Here is a 21841-nt window from a genome sequence, read left to right as displayed (position 1 = left end):
TCTGAAAAATGTTCGAAAACGGAAGCGTTCACTTCTGGGTCTTCGGTGTTCAAGAATTGAAGTGTACGACAATGGAGGCATTTGGGAGCCGAAGTTCCACTGTATTTTCTAATCTGCAGTGCTTCTGAATGACCGTTGCTGGAAACTGCAGGAGGGGAGAGTGCTGCTCTTGGGCTCGGATCCTGCTTACAGATTTCCCATTGGGGCATCTGGCTGGCCCCTGTGAGAGCAGGATGCTCGACCAGATGGGCCATGGGCCTGATCCAGCAGGCTCTCCCTGCATTCTTAACATTCTTAAAAGAATATTATCAGTCTGATTATGTTGGTGGCACCCCCAGATTGAGGAATCGGTGCGCTCCATGGTGATGCGCTACGGGAGCCGTCTGTGGAAACTCCGGGTCCTGCAAGCCGAAGTGAAGATCAACATCCGCCTGACGCCAACTGCCCAGGCCATCCCCATCCGCCTCTTTCTCACAGACGAGTCGGGCTACTACCTGGATATCAGCCTCTACAAGGAGGTCAACGACCCTAGCACGGGAAATGTAGGTTTCTTGCATGTGCCGGAGATGGTGGAATGTTTGTGTACGCTACTCCTTTGTTCTTGCATTTTTGTTCTCTGCACCAATCATGACCACATAGTATAAAGTGGGATATCTCCCTCCGTCGCTCTGTTAGCTGAGTGGCAGAGCAGCTGCTTTGCATGCCAAGGGCTCCTGGTTCAGTCCCCTGACTGAACCCCTGGAGAACTGCTGCTCTTCAGAGGAGGCCAGGGAGGGAGGACATTGGTGGCTCTCCAGAGGTTGTTGGACTCAACTCCCATCTGCCTTGAACAACCAATAGTCAGGGAGAGCGGGAGTCATTGCCCAGCACCACCTGAATGGCCACAGGGGCTCCTACTGGGCCTTATTGACACTGGCTGCCTTCGGTGATGTCTCCTGCAGCCCCCAAAGAATTTGCACTTGCAAATGTTGGAACGGAATGTGAGAGGACAGAGGAGCCACTGCTCTCTTGCTATCCTTGCCGGCCCGTCTTCTGTCTCCTCCTACTCTAAGTGCCTCTCGGCATTTCACAGCCTTTTCTTTGCCTGAAGGAAATGTTGCCTCGTTAAGAAAAGTAACTTTGGGGAGGGAAGTACATGGTCAGTGCTCCCTTTTCTATCCTCCAGCTGTTTCCTGTTTGAGTTGTAGGTTAGTTTAAAAATGGGAATTTCAGAAATCAGAACACAAGGGCCAGCTCCGCAGCAGACCTTTAAAGTGCTATGATACCCCTTTAAACAGACTTGGCTTCCCCCAAAGAATTCTGGGAACTGTGGGTGCTGCGAGTTATTAGGAGACTCCTGTTCCCCTCAAAGAACTACCATTTGCAGAGTGGTTTAACAGTCAATCCCTCTTCCCAGAGCACTCGGAAATTGTGGCTCCGTGGAGAGAATGGGGGATCTCCTGACAGCCAGGCGTGTTTCAAGTGGCATCATAGCACTTTAAATGTATGGAGCGAATGTGGCCAAGTTCCTGCCCCTCACAAACTCTGTTGCCAGGTTTGGAACAGCTTTGATTTCACAAGTGTAGAAGTCTGCGGGGAAGAGTGAGGAGGAGGCAGCCTGACGCTGTGCTTTGCCTCCTGGACTAGATCATGTTCCACTCCTATGGAGACAAGCAAGGGCCTCTGCACGGAATGCTCATCAACACTCCGTACGTCACCAAAGACCTGCTTCAATCCAAGCGCTTTCAGGCCCAGTCGCTTGGCACCACCTACGTCTACGACTTCCTTGAGATGTTTCGGCAGGTGAGCTGAGGACGCGGCCCCCACATCTCCTTCTGTTGGATCAGGGAAATGCTTTGTAAGTGGGAAGAGCAGGCTCCAGTTCAGCCCAGAGGCTTCACAAAGCAGAAGAGGGATTGTGCACACTGCTGCACACACAGCCCCCATCCCACAGTTAGCTCTGGTCAGAAAGGTGTTTGAGGTTTACATTACTTATTTTTTAAAACCCTCTAGTCCCTGCTTCTCCAGAACTGATAGTGAGACACAACTGCGGGAGTACATGGCGGGGGGGGGGGGGGAGGCAGCGCTGCTTTGGTCTGACTGCAGCCCTTAGAGCAGCAGTGGGGAGTCCGTCGCCTCCAGGCTTCCAGGCGGCTTCTCCCTTCTTCCTTGGTCCTTCTGGCTGGGAAGGCGAGTCAAAGCTGGAAAGCCACTGGATTCTCACCCCACTGCAGAAGCTGGGCCAGGAATCCTTGACACACTGGATCTTCTGGAGTAAGAAAGAGTGGCACTCTGTTGTTTTGCTCATGGCTCCTTGTTTTCAAAAACGACTCTCATGTTGGTTCCTCTTTAGGCTCTGTTCAAATTGTGGGGTTCCACGGAAGCAGACCCTGCAGATGTCCTGACCTACACAGAATTAGTGCTGGATTCTCAGGGGCAGCTGGTACAGATGAACAGGCTGCCTGGAGGAAATGAGGTAGGGCCATGGAAAGGCAAATCCCCCCTAGGAAAGGAACTGAAAACTGCCAACATCATAATGCCATTGGATTGATTGATTACTTTTATATTCCACCTTTTCCTCCAAGGAGCTCAAGGTGACAAACCTGGTTCTTTCCCTCATTTTATTCCCACAAAGGTCCTATGAGGTAGGTTGGGTTGAGAGGCAGAGACTGGCCCAAGGTCACCCTGAATGGGGATTTGAACCCTAGTCTCACCCTGTTACCACTACAACAATAGGTGGTGCAAGAGCATTTGGAATGTTGTGTGCAGTTCTGATCACCTCCCCTCAAAGAGAACATTGTAGAGTTAGAAAAGGTTCAGAAAAGGACAACCAATATGATAAAGGAGTTGGAGCAATTCCCATGTGAGGAAAGGTATAGAGAAATTGCGAGTGAGAGGCAGCATGAGAGAAGCTATGGAACAAACTCCCACCAGAGGCAGTGATGGCCCTGGGTAAATTCCTGGGGGAGGGGGCTATCAAGGCCTACTAGCCACAAGGGCTACTATCTGCCTCCAGGGTCAGAGGCAGCAGTGCTTCTGAATCCCACTTGCTGGAAGCCACAGGAGGGAAGAGAGCTCTGGTGCTCAGGTCCTGCTGGCAGGGTTTCCCTTTGGGCTGTCTGGTTGGCCCCTGTGAGAAGAGGAGGCTGGACTAGATGGGTGGGCCGCTCTGGCCTTTTCCAGCTTAATATGTTCTTGTGGCAAAGGTGCAGGCGAAGAAGCTGGCTCTTGGCTCTCTAGATCCAGTATTTTGGCTGCTGAGGTGGGGCTGTTGCTAAACCCTCAAGGGCTGTATATAGGAGGCCCACTGAGGAGAGATGGGGAAGCTGGATAATGCTCTCAGACAAATGACCTCATTGGCTTTTGCTGTTCACTAAACCATAACCATAACACTTGCTATTCTTTGAAAGCAATCAGTGTCAGCTTTGTGGACAAAACCACCAGAACATACAGATGGCAATTTCTTCACCTCTCCTTCTTCCTCAATATCCTTCCAGATTGGGATGGTGGCCTTCAAGATGAAGATGAAGACCCCTGAGTACCCCCAAGGCCGTGACATTGTGGTCATTAGCAATGACATCACCTACAAGATTGGGTCGTTTGGGCCGGAGGAAGACCTCCTCTTCCTGCGCGCGTCAGAGCTGGCACGCAGCGAAGGCATCCCCAGGATCTACATTGCAGCCAACAGTGGGGCCCGCATTGGGTTTGCTGATGAGATCAAGCACAAGTTCCAGGTGGGCTGGGTGGACCCTGCAGAGCCATACAAGGTATGTGGCTTCCTGGCAGATCCCCCCTCCCCCCAAAAAGAGAGTTTCACTAGGGTAGAATCCCGAGACATTTTGTGGGGGGGGGTGCGGATAGGTACAGTTCTCAATGAGATCCACTTGTCTCCTGGAGCTTCCCTGAGTGTGTGCAGAGCCCTGTGTGAGGGTCTCCTCCTCAAGGGACAGCGGCCTCTCCTCTGGGCTGCAATCCCATCTCCACCTTGCAGAAAGCAGCCATTGGAAGTGGAAGTGGACCCACAGGAAGCCAGTCCTTTTTAATGCAGCACATAGATAAAGGATGGAGTTCTTTTGCATAGGAGGTAATGAGGGCCACCCACCTGGATGACTTTAAAGGAGGTTGGACAAATGCATGGAGGAGGAGGAAGAGGAAGAAGAGGAGGAGGAGGAAGAGGAGAAGGCCATTGATCGCTTTGAGCCTCAATATGCTCTGCCTCAGGCACTGCAACAGCCTCCCCAGGATCATGTCCTTAATCCATGAGACTTCCAGAGGGGCAACCATGTTAGTCTCTTGCAAGAAAGGCACCTTAAAGCCTAACAGATTTATCATGGCATCCACTTCAGTGGATGTTCAGCTGACACTGTGGGTTCGAGTCTGCAAAAAAAAACCCCAAAAAGCTTATGCCATAATAAATTTCCTTCCTAATACATAATTTAAAATCTCATGATTTCAAATAAAAACCCTGCCAGTTTCAAGTCTAAGGTTGTGCTGAAGTGGAGTGGGGTGCAAGAACTTCTTGGCACTTCAGTCCATTTCAAAAGCTACCCCCCCCCCCTTGCAAGTTTTCAGACAGGTCTTCCAAAGCATTACGGGGCAAATAGTTATCTGCTCTCAACTGGTGCTTTGCTTTCTGTAAGGGCATCTAGGGCAGTGGCCTCATTTTTCACCTGGTTTGTGCTCCGGCTCATCTGTCGCACTGATTTCGAAGTGCCCCCAGTTTCCCCAACTGATGTTGCTCCACCATCTTTTTCCAAAGGGCTTCAAGTATCTGTACCTGACCCCGCAGGAGTACACCAGGATCAGCTCCACAAACTCTGTTCACTGTGAGCACGTGGAGGAAGCCGGCGAATCGAGGTGAGTCAGTGGTGTCCCCCTGTCTTGGCTTGCCTGCAGAAAGTCCCGTGTTCAACCCCCCAGGGTATTTCCAGGTGAGTTGGGGGAAACAACAACCGTGTCTACAATCCCAGAGAGCCTCTACTAGTCATGGAAAGGCAGCCAAGTGCCAGGCTAGATGGACCAGTGCTTTGCCTGGCTGTCAGGCAGCTTCCCTCGTTCCTGGGAGGAGGAACTCTTGGTGTCCTGCCCTGCCTGGCTCCATCTTTCAGCCGCCTTGGCCTCCTACAGGTACATCATCACCGATATCATTGGCAAAGAAGAAGGCTTTGGCGTGGAGAACTTAAGAGCGTCAGGCACCATCGCTGGAGAGTCTTCTCTTGCCTATGATGAAATTGTCACCATCAGCATGGTATGTATGTATGTATGTATGTATGTATGTATGTATGTACCGTATTTTTCCTTCTATAACACGCAGATTTTTTCTTCTAAAAAGGAAGGGGAAATGTCTGTGCGTGTTATAGAGCGAATGTGTGGTCCCTGGAGCCGAAAAATCATGCAAAAATCAAATCGCGGCGCTGCACGGAGAAGCGAAAGAGAAAGCGGCTGCTTTCCTGCATTCTGCCTCAGGGTCTTACTGCCCACCCTCCTCTGTTTCGTTGCTGTGTTTGCTGAAACGGAACAAAGAGCAGGGAAAGCCCCTCCCCTCCAGGCAAGCTCCGGTGCTGCTGGGGGAGAGGGAGAGAGAGGGGGGAAGGGAGAGAGAGAGGGCGGAGGGGGAGGGAGAGAGAGAGGGAGGAGGGAGAGGGAGGGGAGAGAGAGAGAGAGAGAGAGAGAGAGAGAGAGAGAGAGAGATGGCTGGCTTGGGTGGGGGGAAACTTTTGCCTTTCTTTCCCCCCTCCCATTAAATCCCTCTCCTGCATTCTTAGCCAGCTGCTTCTCTGCACACCCCTCTAATGTCACTTCTTTGTTTTTCCTTCGTTCCCCACTTAAAATGTGGTTACAAAGCATGGATCCTCAGGATCTTTGCATTGGGTCACCCCAAATTCACCATCAGATCACATAGCATGTCCATGGCTACAGCCTGCCCCCTCAAAATCACGCACCCACTGTTGCCTGGGGCTGCAATGGTGCAAAAATGTGGTTAAAAAGCATGGATCCACAGGAATTCTCAGGATTTTTGCATTGGGTCACCCCAAATTCACCATCAGATCACATGTCTGTGGCCACAGCATGAAGCACAAAAATGATACATCCACTGTTTCATTCAGAATGTTTTTTCCCTTGTTTTCCTCCTCTAAAAACGATGTGCGTGTTATGGTCAGGTGCGTGTTATAGAGCGAAAAATACGGTATGTAGGTATGTATATCCTGCTTTCCCCCAGACTGGGACTCAAAGCAGCCCTGGGCTCTTTCTGTCTCCTGCAGGTGACCTGCCGTGCCATCGGAATTGGGGCTTACCTGGTGAGGCTGGGCCAGCGGGTGATCCAGGTGGAAAATTCCCACATCATTCTGACCGGAGCTGGAGCTCTGAATAAGGTAGTGAGCAGGCGGCGTTCCCTAAGTTTCCTCCATGTTCCATTGCGCAGATCCTTCTTGGCACTCCATTTCCTTTTGCTTGTTCTCATGCAGCACTAAAGAGCTCCCTGGAGCTCTCTTCATCTTCTCAGCTGGATGGCTCTCATTTTGCCATGTCTGCCTCTCGGCCAAGGAGCCACCCACTCCCAGACCATCTCAGCTGCATGCAGCTGCGGTGTGGGAAAGGACGGAACAATTTCTCTCTCTGCCCATGAAATATTTTGGGGATGTAAAAAGAAAGTGACTGCATCTCCCTAAGTGATTTGCATCACAGTCCTACACGTGTGGCAGCATTTGGGACCTTTTAGTTTAGAGAGATGGCGAGTGAGAGGCGACACAATGGAAGTTTACAGAAATATGCCTGGCCTGGGGAAAGTGAAGAGAGAAAAGTCCTTCTCTCCCTCTCATGACACACGGGGCTTCTCCACACCCCCTGTTGTCCTGCTGCTTCCCCTGGAGGAAGGCGGTTGCTGGTCAGTGGGGCAGGTGGGGAGGGACAGCCGCTGGGCTCAGGTCCTGCTTGCTGGCTTCCCACAGGTATCTGGCTGGCCCCTGGGAGAGCAGGAGGCTGGGGCCAAGGGGTCGCCATTGGCCTGATCCGGTAGGGTTCTTCTTATGTTCTTCTTGGATTGGGGTTGTGTTTTTGGACCAGGTCTTGGGCCGTGAAGTGTACACTTCAAACAACCAGCTTGGAGGGGTGCAGATCATGCACAATAATGGCGTTTCCCACGTAACAGTTCCAGACGATTTTGAAGGCGTCTACACTATTCTGCAGTGGCTTACATTTATGCCAAAGGTAGGTTGAGGGCAACAGAGCTTTGACAATCCTCACAATTCCTCTCTAGTCATCCCGCCTCATAATTATCATTTATCCTAATAGGGGTGATAAACACCAGGGGTGCAATGTTTGTTTTATTTATTTATTTATTGTCATGTTCTTGTTTTCTTCCTAGTGAAAACAAAACCTATCCATAAATAAATTCTTAGAATAAAGTATCTTAATTGACTGAAAAAGTTTCCCCCTATCTTAACTGGGCAGCAGACGTAAAATAAAAAAATAATGATTTTAATTTTTTTTTAAAGGGAATTACCAATAAATAAATAAAAATCCAGTACAGTCATACCTCAGAAATCAAACACCTTGTGAGTCAAACATTTCGGCTCCTGAATGCCACAAACCCGGAAATGAGGATTCTGGTTTGCGAACATTCTTTGGAACCCAAATGTCTGAGGTGGGTTTGGCGGGTTCCGGTTGGCTGCAGGTTTGATTTCCAAACGTTTGGAAGTCGAATGGACTGTAGTTGATGGCCACCATCTTAGAATTCTCTGTCCTGCTTCTCTCATAAACCGGAGGGCAGATTGACGGGTTGAGGATGCAACCCTATGATTCCAGGAAGGGCATTCACTGGGGCCATGGGATATTGCTGACCACCCTCTCCGTGCGCACGGAGGGCCTGCCCCCCCCCAAGGCCCCCTTTCCCATCCCCTTTGAGGGAGAAAGACAATTTAATGAGGCTTTGATTCTATAAGATGCTGTTCACATTCTCAGAGCTAAGCAGCCCTAATTTCTTCCTTTCTTGATCATCTTCTCAGGGCTCTCGTTTTGTTTAAAGCTCGTTTAAGAGAAGTTTTTTCTTGTAGGACAATCGTAGCCCTTTGCCTATCACCACCACAAGTGACCCCATTGACAGAGAAATTGACTTTGTCCCTTCCAAAGCCCCTTATGATCCCCGGTGGATGCTGGCAGGGAGACCTCATCCCAGTAAGTACAGGCACTAACCCAGCTGCAAGAATTCTGCAATGCTTTTGGAACTGAAAGGGGAGGGGTTGCAATGTAATAGCAGGGGAATTGGTTTCTGACCTGGAATTTTCTTCATTGACATTTCCTCCTGGTCAGTATCATCTAGGCAGACTTCCAGGGCTGACCTGAAGTCTCTAGGTTTGTGTGGCCCTCTCCAAGTGACAGAGGGAGGTTGCCATTGTTGTTGTTGTCATTACTAATAATAATAGGCTATGCTTGAAGCTTACAAGCTTCAGCCTGGCAGGAGCTGGTTGCAGGTTATTGCATAGACTCTCTGGAAGATCTGTCCCCTTCCCCTCTCCCAATTAACCTCCATCTCCAAGGCTCAAGGCTCATCAATGGTTCTGCTTGTCCCCTGCCTAAAAAAAACAGGTCTGAGCGGTTTTCCATTTGACCTGCTGCTTACCCCAGGCAAACCTTCCCTTCGCAACTGAGTCAGAGCAAATGTCAGTCCATGGAAAACCCCACGGATATTTGCTCTGTTTCAGCTGTAAAGACTGAAGTTCTTCCCAGGGGGAAACGGCAGGACAAGCAAAAAGCTGCATGAACACTCTGTGTGGGGAGGAATTTCCATCCAGTGACGTATTTGTAGACTTCATGTTTTTTATTTGGACAACATGCTCTTGGCGACTATGGTTAATGCTTAATGTGTCATGCCTAAGGGCACCACTGGGCTCCAGCCCCCAATGATATCACCAGAGGCTGCCCCAAGGTCTCAGGATTGGGCCCTGGGCTCTCAGGATCTGACAGCCCAAAATACAGTATAAAACCAAAAGCGTTGTGAATTGCATAATTATAAGATGTGGATCAAATATGTGGAGTAAAAATGCAAGGGAAAGCAAAAGATCATAAACTCCACTGTGAAAGTTTTTTAAAAAGGAAAAAAAAAGCTGAAAATGGAGGCAAGCTGCATAAGCAATCTGCCAGACACCTGTTGCCTGCCTTCTCCTCACAGGTTACACTGGTCCCAAGTTGTTAAGGGCTCTATGTACTAATAGTAGTAATAGTAACACCTGGCAGTGAATCAATGGCTGGTGCAGATCTCGGAGCATAAGGTGTTGTAAGTGGATGAGCCTGTCAGCTATCAGGCTGCAGCATTCTGCTGCACTAACTGCAGCTGACTGTGGCAGTCGAGGCTCTTTGTGTCTGGGACTGCATTTACCGGGGTCTTCTCCCTCGTTCCCTGCTGCTACAACATTTCCCCAGCAGCATATATGAAGAGGTTGTGGCTTTGGAAGGTCACAGTCAGACTTTTCTCAGTGTCCCCCGTTCCTTTATTGTGCAGCTGTGAAGGGATCCTGGCAAAGCGGCTTCTTTGACCACGGCTCTTTCATGGAGATAATGCAGCCCTGGGCCCAGACGGTGGTGGTTGGCAGAGCCAGGTATTGGCTGAATCTTCCCTCTTACTAGAGGCAGTTGGGGAGAGGGTGGGGCTGCCACATTATTAAAGGTGCCCCCCCAATGGCTGCCTGATCAGTTACTGGGGTGGGCTACACTCCTGCCTTTGTCACGGCACCCAGGCCATTTAATGCCTGGTGCAGAATTCGTCAGAATGAAAATCTCTGCTTTCTGCCTTTTGCATAAATAGGATTCCTAGTCCTTATGATCATTGAAATGCTCTTGGAGTCTTTAAATAGTTTTTCATTTGTTTTACATGGAGTCCACATGAAGCTCTTTTCCCTCCTTCGGATTCTTTGCAGGCTGGGAGGGATCCCGGTGGGTGTGATCGCAGTGGAGACCCGAACAGTGGAGTTGGCGGTGCCAGCTGATCCAGCAAACCCGGAATCAGAAGCGAAGGTTGGGAGCGCTAGAGTCATTTCAATTCCTGTACCATTGCTGATTTTATCTTTTCCATGAACCTGTATTGTTCTTCTCAAGCTGCCTTGTTGTTTTGGTGACCTCTACATTCCTTGTGTAAAAAGTCAGCAGACCACATGGCTCCTCTTCTGCTGTGACACATCCCTTGAAACATGGGCACTGTGTTGGGGGGGGGGAGCTTTGGCCCGAATGTTCGTTTGAGAATGGCAAAACAACAACAACAAACTTTTGGTAACCCCCCATTAGCCCCTGGCCCCTCAACCTGCTGGCTGCTGTCACCAGGATCTGAAATTTTTACCTGCTTTCCTTTTTACTAAGTTTTTGGTTTTGAAGAGTCCCCCCCCACACACACACAACCTCTTCTGTTCCCTCCTTCCTAGATAATCCAGCAAGCTGGACAGGTTTGGTTTCCGGATTCAGCCTTTAAAACAGCCCAGGCTATCAGAGACTTTGACCGTGAACGCCTACCACTTTTGATTTTTGCCAACTGGAGAGGATTCTCTGGTGGGATGAAAGGTAACTTACGCACCTCTCCTTGTATGAGCTGACCATGGTCACCTGAGGCCCTTCTTCATGTGCCACCTCCATAGGAGGACAGGAAGGCAGCAACCTGAGAATGGGGCCTTTTCAGTGGTGTCCCCCCGCTTGTGAAATGCTCTTCCCAGGGAGGCTTCCTTGGCACCTTCATTATATACCTTTAGGCACCAGGCAGAAACATTTCTTTTCTGCCAAGCCTTTGGCTGTTAATCACCCATGGCCTTGTTCAGTGGGTGAGATCTTGTAATCCTGCCTTTTAAAATAGCCACGTGTTTTAGATTTCTCTGCCTTGTTTTATGCTGGTTTTATTTTTTTTAAAAAATAATATTTATTACTTTTAAACCTTACAAAAAAGAAAAAAGGAAAGAAAAAAGAAGAGAAAAAATAGAGAAAAAACAATGCAATACAATATATAAACAATACACAACACAACATTAACACAATAAACTAAACAAAACAGAACAAAAACAATTTAAAACACACATTATACCATTTCAATATCGTATCTTGCATTCCTTTGTTTCAACGACCTCCTCACACCTCCCTTTTTGTATTCCACTTCTATTAAATGTTTCAGCAATTCCTTTCCATCTTCCTCTATTTTCTGTCATATAATTGTCTTAACATATTTTAACCTTATTTTCCCTTTAATACTCCAATAATCTATTTGTACTTAATTCTTTCTAACATTTCTACTAAAGCCATATAGCTTCATTCCAACATTTTTCTAACACTCATTAATTTTACAATATTTCTATAAATAGTCTTTAAACTTTTTCCAATCTTCTTCCACCGTTTCTTCTCCCTGGTCTCGAATTCTGCCAGTCGTTTCCGCCAATTCCATATAGTCCATCCACCTGGTAATCTTCTGTCTGAGGCTCTTTTTTAAAAAAAAAATATTATTGAAATTTTCCACTTTAATACATTAAAAAGTCAAAAAAGAAAAAAGAAAACACAAAAAAGACAAAAAAAGAAAATTAAAAACACATACAATTTATAATCCTTATTTTTCTATAACATATTTCCCTGACTTCCCCACACGTACCCTTCTTATATTCCAATTCAAATTTGTTAATTCAACAAGTTCTTATCCCCAATTTTTAACCTTTTTATATTTAATTCATTTTAGAAAACCAATTTTACCTTATAAGCATCAATTCTCAATTCTCAATCTTAAAGCTTTTTTCTAAAGTTGACCCAAATTCCCTTCCACGAATTCCCCAATTTTTCATGCTAATAACATGATGAAAATAAAAAAGAAAGAACATATTATAATTATACACCCTTTGGATTCCCAAACCCCACCCTTCCCCTTTCCCGGTTTCAATCCTCAACAAATGTCCATCAGTCTTGGTCTACTATCAGCCTGGAGATCTCACGTCCGAGGCTCTTAATTCTCTTTCAATTCCTCTCTGCCGGTTTTTTTTATAGTCCTTAGTATTAAGCGCCAAATCTCGGAGAAGCTCTGGCCCTATATGGTCCAAGTTTCTTCCAGCCAGATGTCCATACTTAAAAGTGGAGCCCAAATCTTGTTTCTTGCTCCTTTCAATTCCAAATGTCCCCAAAGCTCGGATTTCCACCTTAATCAGTTTTGTAATCCTTGGGTCTTCAAATCTCCACTTAATGAAATCTCTCCATTCTTCAATCTCCAATTCAAACCAGATTTTCGTCATCAAGTTCTTATTTTCCTTTGTAGCCATCATGTCAGGCCTCTGGCTCTCCTTTGTCATCTGCGGCATTACGTCTCCTCCTTCCTTTCCCTCAGAAACAACATATATCTCTTTCTCCACACTCTCAAAGCTCTCAAGTTTCTCCTCTTGTCCAGCTGCATGAACGTCCTGAGTCAAGTCCTTATCAAATTCAATGAATTTGTTTACTGTTGAGTCCAGAGTTACAACATTAGTAGCCAAAACATCAATTTGGCCTTGTAACTTTCCCAAGAGAAGAAAAACTCTGTCCAGTTTAGCTTGAATTTCCCCTCCTTCAGCCATTCCTGTAATGTCCCAAAACCCCTTCTAGAGGGCTTTTGGTTACTTAGTATTCCTTCCAGTTCAGATCCAAAAATCAAGTTAGTTTGTATCAATTCTTCCTTGTTTTCGACAAATTATAACAGAATTGTAACAGATATAACCAGCAGAAGCAGCAGAAGCAAAGTTCTGTTTTCCCGTTTTGACAGCTAATTTGACAGCTGTCAAACTCTTTAGTATCTCTTCAACAGGCTCTCTCACGGATCACTCCCGGGTCCGGGGGGGGGGTGGCACTTCAGCTCCCAAAAATAACTCTTATCCTCCAGTAAGATTACTTATACTGCCAAGTCGTGAAATTAATGTCTTTTACCCAATAAAAAGGAAAAAATTCTCTCGACCTTAGTTAGCTGGTCCTTGCTTTAGATTATTTATAAGACGGGGAGACAGACTTCCTGTTTGCGCCTTCCCCGATCGTGCCTAATTCAAAAAAAATTTCCTTTACAAATCCAATTTCCGTAGTACTCACGGGTTATTGCTTTAGAGTCCAATTGTTCACAAGAAGAAGTCAGCGCTCTCCGACCATGGCATGCGGCTTCACTCCGTAGGAGAAGCAGTCGAACTCTCAGGACCGTGCCGCTCACCCCGTCCCCCGTTCCGAAGAATTTAAAAAGGCTCCTTTGCAGGTCGGGGGGGGCGCAAATGGTGCCCGCCGAGTCACCAGGTTCACAGGCTCACCGCCTGTGATTTTTGAGGCTCCCCGCATCGCCGCAGCGGCTAGACCCAAATCCTACGGAGCCGATTCCCTCCGGAGCTCGGAGGAAGTCCGCCATTAGCTAACCCGGAAGTCTCTGTCCGAGGCTCTTAACTCTTTTCCAAGTCCCTTCTGCAAGTCTTCTTCATATTTATAGAATCATAAAATCATAGAGTTGGAAGAGACCACAAGGGCCATTGAGTCCAACCCCCGGCCAAGCAGGAAACCATCAGAGCACTTCTGACATATGGTTGTCAAGCCTCTGGTTAAAGACCTCCAAAGAAGGAGACTCCACCACACTCCTTGGCAGGTAATTCCACTGTCAAACAGCTCTTACTGTCAGGAAGTTCTTCCTAATGTTTAGGTGGAATCTTCTTTCTTGTAGTTTGGATCCATTGCTCCATGTCCGCTTCTCTGGGGCAGCAGAAAACAACCTTTCTCCCTCCTCTATGTGACATCCTTTTATATATTTGAACATGGCTATCATATCACCCCTGAACCTCCTCTTCTCCAGGCTAAACATGCCCAGCTCCCTTAGCCGTTCCTCATAAGGCATCATTTCCAGGCCTTTGACCATTTTGGTTGCCCTCCTCTGGACACGTTCCAGTTTGTCAGTGTCCTTCTTGAACTGTGGTGCCCAGAACTGGACACAGTACTCCAGGTGAGGTCTGACCAGAGCAGAATACAGTGGCACTATTACTTCCCTTGATCTAGATGCTATACTCCTATTGATGCAGCCCAGAATTGCATTGGCTTTTTTAGCTGCCGTGTCACACTGTTGGCTAATGTCAAGTTTGTGGTCAACCAAGACTCCTAGATGCTTTTCACATGTACTGCTCTCAAGCCAGGTGTCACCCATCTTGTATTTGTGCCTCTCATTGTTTTTGCCCAAGTGCAATACTTTACATTTCTCCCTGTTAAAATTCATCTTGTTTGTTTTGGCCCAGTTCTCTAATCTGTCAAGGTCATTTTGAAGTGTGATCCTGTCCTCTGGGGTGTTAGCCACCCCTCCCAGTTTGGTGTCATCTGCAAATTTGATCAGGATGCCCTTGAGTCCATCATCCAAGTCGTTGATAAAGATGTTGAATAAGACCGGGCCCAAGAGAGAACCCTGTGGCACCCCACTAGTCACTCTTCTCCAGGATGAAGAGGAACCATTGATGAGCACCCTTTGGGTTCGGTCAGTCAGCCAGTTACAAATCCACTGAGTGGTAGCATAGTCAAGACTGCATTTTACCAGCTTCTTTACAAGAATATAATGGGGCACCTTGTCAAATGCCTTGCTGAAATCAAGGTAGGCTACATCCACTGCGTTCCCTTCATCTACCAGGCTTGTAATTCTGTCAAAAAATGAGATCAGGTTACTCTTATTTAACTAGCTGTCAGTAAACGTTCTAATCACGGTCAATGAGCATTCTAAAGCACGTCAGTCCTGCTGGCAGCCCGTTTCCAGGATCGGAGCGGTGGTATTTTAATTCCGTTCGCTCTCTCCTGCAGGTATATTCAGTCCAAAACTTTCCCCCCTCTTCTCCTGGCACCAAGGGGGGTTTAGTATTTTTTACCGATGGAAATTTAGTCCTTTACAATGGGCTTTCCGCGACTTCAGCTTGCATCCTCATTGCTTCAGTCTATTTACAGAAGGGGAAGGTGGACTTCCTGTTTTGGACCTCCCCCGTTCGACACCAAATTAAGACATTTAAAAATCCAATTCTCATACTCTGGTTTCACCTCAGATCGTATAAATCTTTCGCCTTTTAAAAATCCAATTCTCCGCTCTACTCACGGGTAGTTGCTTTAAGATCAAATTGTCCACAGGAAAAAGTCAGCGCTCTCTGGCAACAGCTATGCGGCTTCGCTCCGTGGAAAAAGCAGTCAATTCGAAGCACCGCGCCGCTCACCCCACGTTGCTCCGGATCCCCGAAACCGGGTTTCCCCGCGAGTAGGGGAGGCACAAAGGGTGCCAGCCGAATCCCACGTTCACAGGCTTCACCCGCCTGTGATTTTTAGTGGGTCTTCTCCTTCGCCGTGGCGGCCAGACCTGAATTTCCACGAGGCAAATTCCTCCCGATCAGAGGAATTCCGCCATTACCAAAGGCGCCAACCCGGAAGTCCCGTTTTATGCTGGTTTTAATGTAAATGTTCTTTAATTATTGTTGTCGATCGTTTCAAGTTACTTTGCTTAAAAGAGTGGCGAATAAGTTTAATTTTAAAAAATCACCCAGTGATGTTACTTGCTCCCTCGGCCCTGGAGCTGGCCTTGACTCCTGCCCTCCTTGCAGACATGTATGACCAGGTGCTGAAGTTCGGGGCGTATATTGTGGACAGCCTTCGGCAATTCAAGCAGCCAGCCCTCGTCTACATCCCCCCCCATGCCGAGCTCCGCGGGGGCTCCTGGGTGGTGATTGATCCAACTATCAATCCTCTTCACATGGAGCTGTATGCAGACAAAGAGAGCAGGTGGGTGCTGAGGGAGGCGCTCTTCCGTTAGACAGTCTTGTCGTCAGAACATCAGAAGAGCCCTGCTGCTGGGTCAGGCCAAGGGCCCATCCAGGCCAGCATCCTGTTCTCGCAGGGGCCAACCAGAGGCCCCAAAGAGAAACTGGCCAGCAGCACCCGAGTGAAAGAGCCCTCTCCCCCAGGACGGCTTCAAGAAACTGGCATTCAGAAGCTTCTTCCAGCCATGGAGGCAAATAATAGCCATTGTGGCAAGTAGCCACTGACAGTCCTCTCCTCTGTGAATTTGTCCAGCCCTCTTTTAAAGCCATCCAAGTTGGTGGCCATCACTGCCTCCTGTGGCAGGGAGTTCCATAGTCTAATTATGCGCTGTGTGATGCAGCCATGCTTCTGAATGCCAGTTGCTGGAAACTGCAAGAGGGGAGGGTTGCTCTTGTGCTCAGATCCTGCTTGCGGGTTTTCCGTATTGGGCTTATGGTTGGCCCCTGTGAGAACAGCATGCTGGACTGGATGAGCTGCCTTTGGCCTGAACCAGCAGACTCTTCTTGGGTTCTTATGTTCTTAACATCTGGAGCCCACCCCCCAAGGGCCCAGTCTCTGATCCAAAGTGATTCTGTCCATGGAGCCTGGCTGAACATCTCCACCAGCGTGTACTTAAAAGCCGCAAGGATGTCTGGCTGGAAAGAGTGCAAGAGCCCTCATTTGGGCAGCTCCTGTAAGCCTCTGGTCTCTGTTTCTGCAAGATGGCTTTGCTTTCCAGGGGCGGCATCTTAGAAGCTGAAGGCACCGTGGAAATCAAATTCCGGAGGAAGGAGCTGCAGAAGACCATGAGAAGGATTGATGCCACCTGTGCCAGGATTGCTGAGCAGCTGGGTAAGAAAAGAGAGAAGGGCTGTGGGGCTGCTTCCTGCCTCCCTACCCCCCCCCTTCCCTTTAAAGCTTGGCCTTGGAATAAGGTTTCTACCCATTTTCAAAGGCCGTATTTGATCCAGGGTGGGGAGGTGGGGGAGAGCAAATATTCTTGATGTGCTCTTTTTGGCATGTTTTGCTAGAGCAGACTGCGCCACCCTGGCGCCCTCCATCGGCCCCATCCAGCACAGCTGCAGGATGACAGAACCATGGCCCTGCTGGCTGGGCTTGAAGGAAGATGCCGTCCCAAACATCTGGAGGGCACCGGGTTGGCAAAGGCTCCTCTGGTGAACCTGGAAGTCAGAAGAGAGGAAGCTGCTTTCTGCAGAGTTCGACTAGCGGTCTCTCGAGCTCAGCATTATCCACACCAATTCTTTGGGGTTTCAGGCAGGGAGTCCTTTCCAAGACTCCTCTGGACACCCCAGGGGAGATGGTGCCTGGGACCTTCTGCTTGCAAGGCAGATGCCCTGACCACTGAACTCTATAGTCCTTCCCTGCACAGACTTCTTCCTCCCTGGCATTTTCCTCCCTGCCACAGATCAGCTGCTTTTTCTGATGTCTACGGATTTTGTCTTCTCCTACAAAGACTTCTTGTATTCTGGGATTAACAGGTTCCCTGAGGCTCTCTGCAGAGGAGCACAAGGAGCTGGAGAAGCAGCTGAAGGCCCGCGAGGATTACCTCCTCCCCATCTTCCACCAGGTGGCAGTGCAGTTTGCTGACCTCCACGACACGCCAGGGAGGATGCAGGAGAAAGGGGTCGTTACAGTTAAGCCATGGGTTTTTTTCTTCTCGCTCCCAAATTCTCTGTTCTTCCAGCCTCTGGAGTCTGATCATCCCTCATGCCTGAGAAGGTGTAGGAACTGTTTTTCATTTCATTCAAGTTGGAAAAACAAGGGCTGGAATCCTTGTTCCACTCTAATGGAACAGCTCTACCTCTCCTTTAAATCAGAACCACTGAAGGCGGTGAAGGTCCTGTGTGAGTGCCTGGAGGCGGTTGAAGGTTGGATGGCGGCTAACAGATTGAGGTTGAATCCTGACAAGACAGAAGTACTGTTTTGGGGGGACAGGAGGCGGGCTGGTGTGGAGGATTCCCTGGTCCTGAATGGGGTAACTGTGCCCCTGAAGGACCAGGTGCGCAGCCTGGGAGTCATTTTGGACTCACAGCTGTCCATGGAGGCGCAGGTTAACTCTGTGTCCAGGGCAGCTGTTTACCAGCTCCACCTGGTACGCAGGCTAAGACCCTACCTCCCCGCGGACTGTCTCGCCAGAGTGGTGCATGCTCTAATTATCTCACGCTTGGACTACTGCAACACGCTCTACGTGGGGCTACCTCTGAAGGTGACCCGGAAACTGCAATTAATCCAGAATGCGGCAGCTAGACTGGTGACTGGGAGTGGCCGCCGGGACCACATAACACCGGTTCTGAGAGATCTGCATTGGCTCCCAGTACTTTTCCGAGCACGATTCAAAGTGTTAGTGCTGACCTTTAAAGCCCTAAACGGCCTCGGTCCTGTATACCTGAAGGAGCGTCTCCACCCCCATCGTTCAGCCCGGACACTGAGATCCAGCGCCGAGGGCCTTCTGGCGGTTCCCTCATTGCGAGAAGTGAGGCTACAGGGAACCAGACAGAGGGCCTTCTTGGTAGTGGCGCTCGCCCTGTGGAACGCCCTCCCATTAGATGTCAAAGAGATAAAGAATTACCTGACATTCAGAAGATATCTTAAGGCAGCCTTGTTCAGGGAAGTTTTTAATATGTAACGCTGTACTGTTTTTAACACTGATTGGGAGCTGCCCAGAGTGGCTGGGGAAACTCAGGCAGATGGGCGGGGTATAAATAATAAATTATTATTATTATTATTATTATTATTACTAATGCTTGCTGCATCTCCCTTGTGCTCCATCTCACGCTAACCTCTCTCACAGGGTTCTCATGAAGATAAAATGCAGGGAAGGGTCTTTGTCTGCTGGGCAGAGTATCTTGGAGAAAGCGTGGAATGAAAATATAACCATACGCTTGTGGGCTCATGAACCTGCTCAGCTTCTCAGCCATACTTGCCCAACCTGCTGCCCCCCAGATGTGTTTGCCTCCCACTCTCATGGTTGGCCCCAGACTTGCTAAGACCTCCTGTCTTGTCACAGCAGAGTTGACAGAGAGCATCATTCAGGCTGCCTAAGGGGGGTTAAGTATGTCTACAACACTGCATAATGTGAATGTCCTGATAAGCTTCCTCCGGCCAGTGCAATAATTTATTAATATTCCCATTAAAAAACTAACTAGCAGCGACCTTATTTGCTCCCTTTTAGGACATTCTCCAGTGGAAAAATGCCCGGGCGTTCTTCTACTGGCGTTTGCGGCGCCTCCTGCTGGAGGAAGTCGTGAAGGCAGAGATCCTAGAGGCTCACAGCGAGTTAAGCAACAGCCACATCCAGTCCATGCTGCGACGATGGTTCCTGGAAACGGAGGGTGCTGTGAAGGTGCTTGGCTTGGCTCTCTTGCAAGGATGGGGTATCCTCCAGCCCAAGCCAGTGTACTCTGGGGGTGCAGGGGGTTCTCCCTCTTTCCACCTCAGCTGCTGGCCGTGCAGCGCCTCCAAGGGTTTGGACATACACCGTTTGTATGTCTACATGGAGCCCTTGCAGCCAAACCCCTGTGTGCAATCTGCCTGTAGATATAAGACGCCTTAATAATAATACAAAGCATGGATAAAATGGTGGCGTTTTCAGAGTGGAAGGCAAGTTTACAGAGAGAAGGGGGCTTAAAGCCTGTGCATTTCATCCCATTCTCACCTCTGGTTAAATGGGTTTGGCAAGCTTTTGTGTGATTTTCAAAAACCTTCAAGGCCTGCTTGGTTGGGAGTGAGGGTGAGGGGTGCAAACTGCGTGAAGGACCCATACCCCACTCTGTCCTCTCTTCAAAGCCAGACTGAGTTTCCATTCCTCCTCCTCTAGGGCTACCTCTGGGACAACAACCAAGTGGTGGTGGAATGGCTTGAGAAGCACCTGCAAGAGGAAGACGGGGCCAAGTCTGCCATCCAGGAGAACATCAAGTACCTGAAGAGGGATTATGCCCTCAAGCACATCCGAAAGTGAGTGTAAAGCGAGGCAGTAGGGGGGCCGCTTGAGGAAGCTCAGCTTGTTTCCTGCAGGGGCTGCATCTGGCTATTTCTGGGTTGGAAAGAGTTGCATAGCAGGGATCTGGAGGGATGACCGTCCAGTGCTTGGTGCCTGATTCACATTGCAATCGCCATTGCAAGTTGAAAGTGCAGCATGGGGCTTCTGAATGCCAGTGGCTAGAAGCCACGAGGGGAGGGGGGAGTACTCTTGTGCTTGGGTCCCGCTTGTGGGTTTTCCTTAATGGGCATCTGGCCAGCCGCTGTGAGAGCAGGATGCTGGGCTGGGTGGCCTCCCATGGGCCTGATTCAGCAGTCTGCATTCTTAAATGACCCCCTTCCTTCTCCCTCATAACACCCCCCTTTGCAGCTTAGTTCAAGCAAACCCCGAAGTTGCCATGGACTGCATCATTCACATGACCCAACACATCACTCGTGCTCAGAGGGCCCAGATCTCTCACCTCCTGGCAACAATGGACAACCCTTCCTCCTCATGACTAGGGCATAGCTGCAGCAGGAACAGGCACACGCCCACCATCGGCCTCCTTCAGACCTGACAGCCTCGTGGCCAAGTGGCGCAGCACAGAATGCATCTTCAGCGCAGGGCTCAACCAGCAGTTCCTAGAGCACAGCCACATGGCAGGTGCAGTGGAACGGGCCTTTGGAGGACAGCTGTCTGTCGTGCACCTGAGGACAAAATTATCCCAGCTGTTGGGCTGGCTATCAACCAAAGGTCATCTGCAAGTGTATGTTACCCAGCTACTGGTGTCCAAGACAAGTCTCGCCAGGTGTTTTCACATCAAAATGTATTGTCTTTATAAAATAACAGTACCAGTTTTCAGTGACTTTTTTTAAATAAAAGTGTGATAGAATTGTGCATTGGGGAACAATGCCAGTAACCACTTCCAAACCCGTCTCCAAGGCTTGGCAAAATGTTGTGTCACACAGACTGCACTGCAGCCAAGCTGCACCACAGAACACATTGCAGAAATTCCTACAAAAAATGTTGCTGCTTCTTAGTTGCAGATGACGTTTTTAGCCCCATTTGCCTGATGTAGGAAGTTTTGTCAATTTTCCTAATGAAAGGGATTATTCCATCTCCCTCCCTCATGCTTCCCAACTGCATCCCTCGAGCGCAAGGCAATTCTGCCAAGGTCTGCCCACCTCAAAAGCAAAGCAGCATCTCCACCTTCGGTTGGAAACATTTGCCCATTTCCTGGCGGTGCCTAAGGCTGTGCCTCCATCGCCAACCTAGTGGTTCCATCAAAGGTTGGCCTAATGGGATTAAGCGGACGCCATGGCCGTTGGAGGCATTGGGTAGGTTGTTGGAATAGGCTGCAACCTGGGAGTTCACAGTGCATTTCAAAGGTGTAAGCACCTGGCAGGTGGAATGTATTGTAATCTGCATAATGTTGAGCATTGTAAGTCCCCCCCCCCCAAGAAAACTTATATAAGTGTGTAAAGGGCAAAGGTGGCAACCGAAGGGAAGTTTATGTTGCTAATCCTATCCACTGTTGAGTGTTGCATAGTCTGACAGTCGCACTAACGTTCCAGTGTCCAAACCAGGCTGTCATGGGCTATTCAAGCCCAGGTGGGTGTTGAGGAACATGTTGTGTTGAGTTCAGTGACAGGTGGGAGTTTTTTTTAAAAGAAAAAGAGAGTTCTGGTTTTTTCCTTCAAGGAAGGAAGCACCAAGTTCAAAAAAGTTGCTCTTTCTCCTAGCAAATATGTTAATTTATGTGCACATTGTCATTGGGGGGGGGGTCCTCTACTGTTCAAGCGTCTAATAAAAATAGCTATGTTTACCAGAAATGATCCTCTCTGGATTTTATTTACAGATGCCACATGCATTTTGTCTGTTACCATGTCAGAGACTCACAAAACAGGTCTTTTTAATTCTCTGAGCATTTCCAACTAGATTTGTTCTTGGCCATAAAGCTATTTCCTCTCCATTGCTCTTGTTCTGAATTGCAATCTTGATTTATTTTTGGACATACGTCTCTTCCATTACTGCCTCTAGCATTAATCATTCTTTATTGTGAATTTTTTTAAAAAAATCTTAAGGCCAACAGAAGTAAATTATTGGGTGGCAAGTCATGTC

General features: G+C 48.5%; 1 protein-coding gene across 17 annotated transcripts in view; it reads left to right on the top strand.

Annotated features, from left to right (window-relative positions):
* The window catches only part of ACACB (acetyl-CoA carboxylase beta), a 69184-nt gene extending 47632 nt beyond the window's left edge, over positions 1 to 21552 (top strand). For 7 of the 17 annotated variants that reach the window (XM_083710066.1, XM_083710064.1, XM_083710065.1 and 4 more), the window contains 18 exons: positions 339 to 542; positions 1627 to 1782; positions 2333 to 2455; positions 3477 to 3746; positions 4739 to 4836; positions 5107 to 5227; positions 6243 to 6353; positions 7045 to 7188; positions 8034 to 8154; positions 9479 to 9575; positions 9894 to 9990; positions 10392 to 10527; positions 15546 to 15723; positions 16481 to 16593; positions 17241 to 17395; positions 18935 to 19105; positions 19580 to 19716; positions 20111 to 21552. In XM_083710066.1, coding sequence (XP_083566192.1) covers positions 339 to 542; positions 1627 to 1782; positions 2333 to 2455; positions 3477 to 3746; positions 4739 to 4836; positions 5107 to 5227; positions 6243 to 6353; positions 7045 to 7188; positions 8034 to 8154; positions 9479 to 9575; positions 9894 to 9990; positions 10392 to 10527; positions 15546 to 15723; positions 16481 to 16593; positions 17241 to 17395; positions 18935 to 19105; positions 19580 to 19716; positions 20111 to 20237 — 2559 coding nt within the window. In that variant the 3' untranslated portion in view covers positions 20238 to 21552. Of the gene's footprint in view, positions 1 to 338; positions 543 to 1626; positions 1783 to 2332; positions 2456 to 3476; positions 3747 to 4738; positions 4837 to 5106; positions 5228 to 6242; positions 6354 to 7044; positions 7189 to 7985; positions 8155 to 9478; positions 9576 to 9893; positions 9991 to 10391; positions 10528 to 15545; positions 15724 to 16480; positions 16594 to 17240; positions 17396 to 18934; positions 19106 to 19579; positions 19717 to 20110 lie in introns of those variants that run through there. The other 10 variants (XR_014557637.1, XR_014557639.1, XR_014557640.1 and 7 more) reach the window with 3 other exon arrangements.
* The last annotated feature ends 289 nt before the right edge of the window (positions 21553 to 21841 follow it).

This window comes from Podarcis gaigeae (assembly GCF_964106915.1).
Source record: "Podarcis gaigeae genome assembly, chromosome: 13".
Classification (NCBI taxonomy): Eukaryota; Metazoa; Chordata; class Lepidosauria; order Squamata; family Lacertidae; genus Podarcis; species Podarcis gaigeae.
This window is presented reverse-complemented; position numbering and strand designations above follow the sequence as displayed.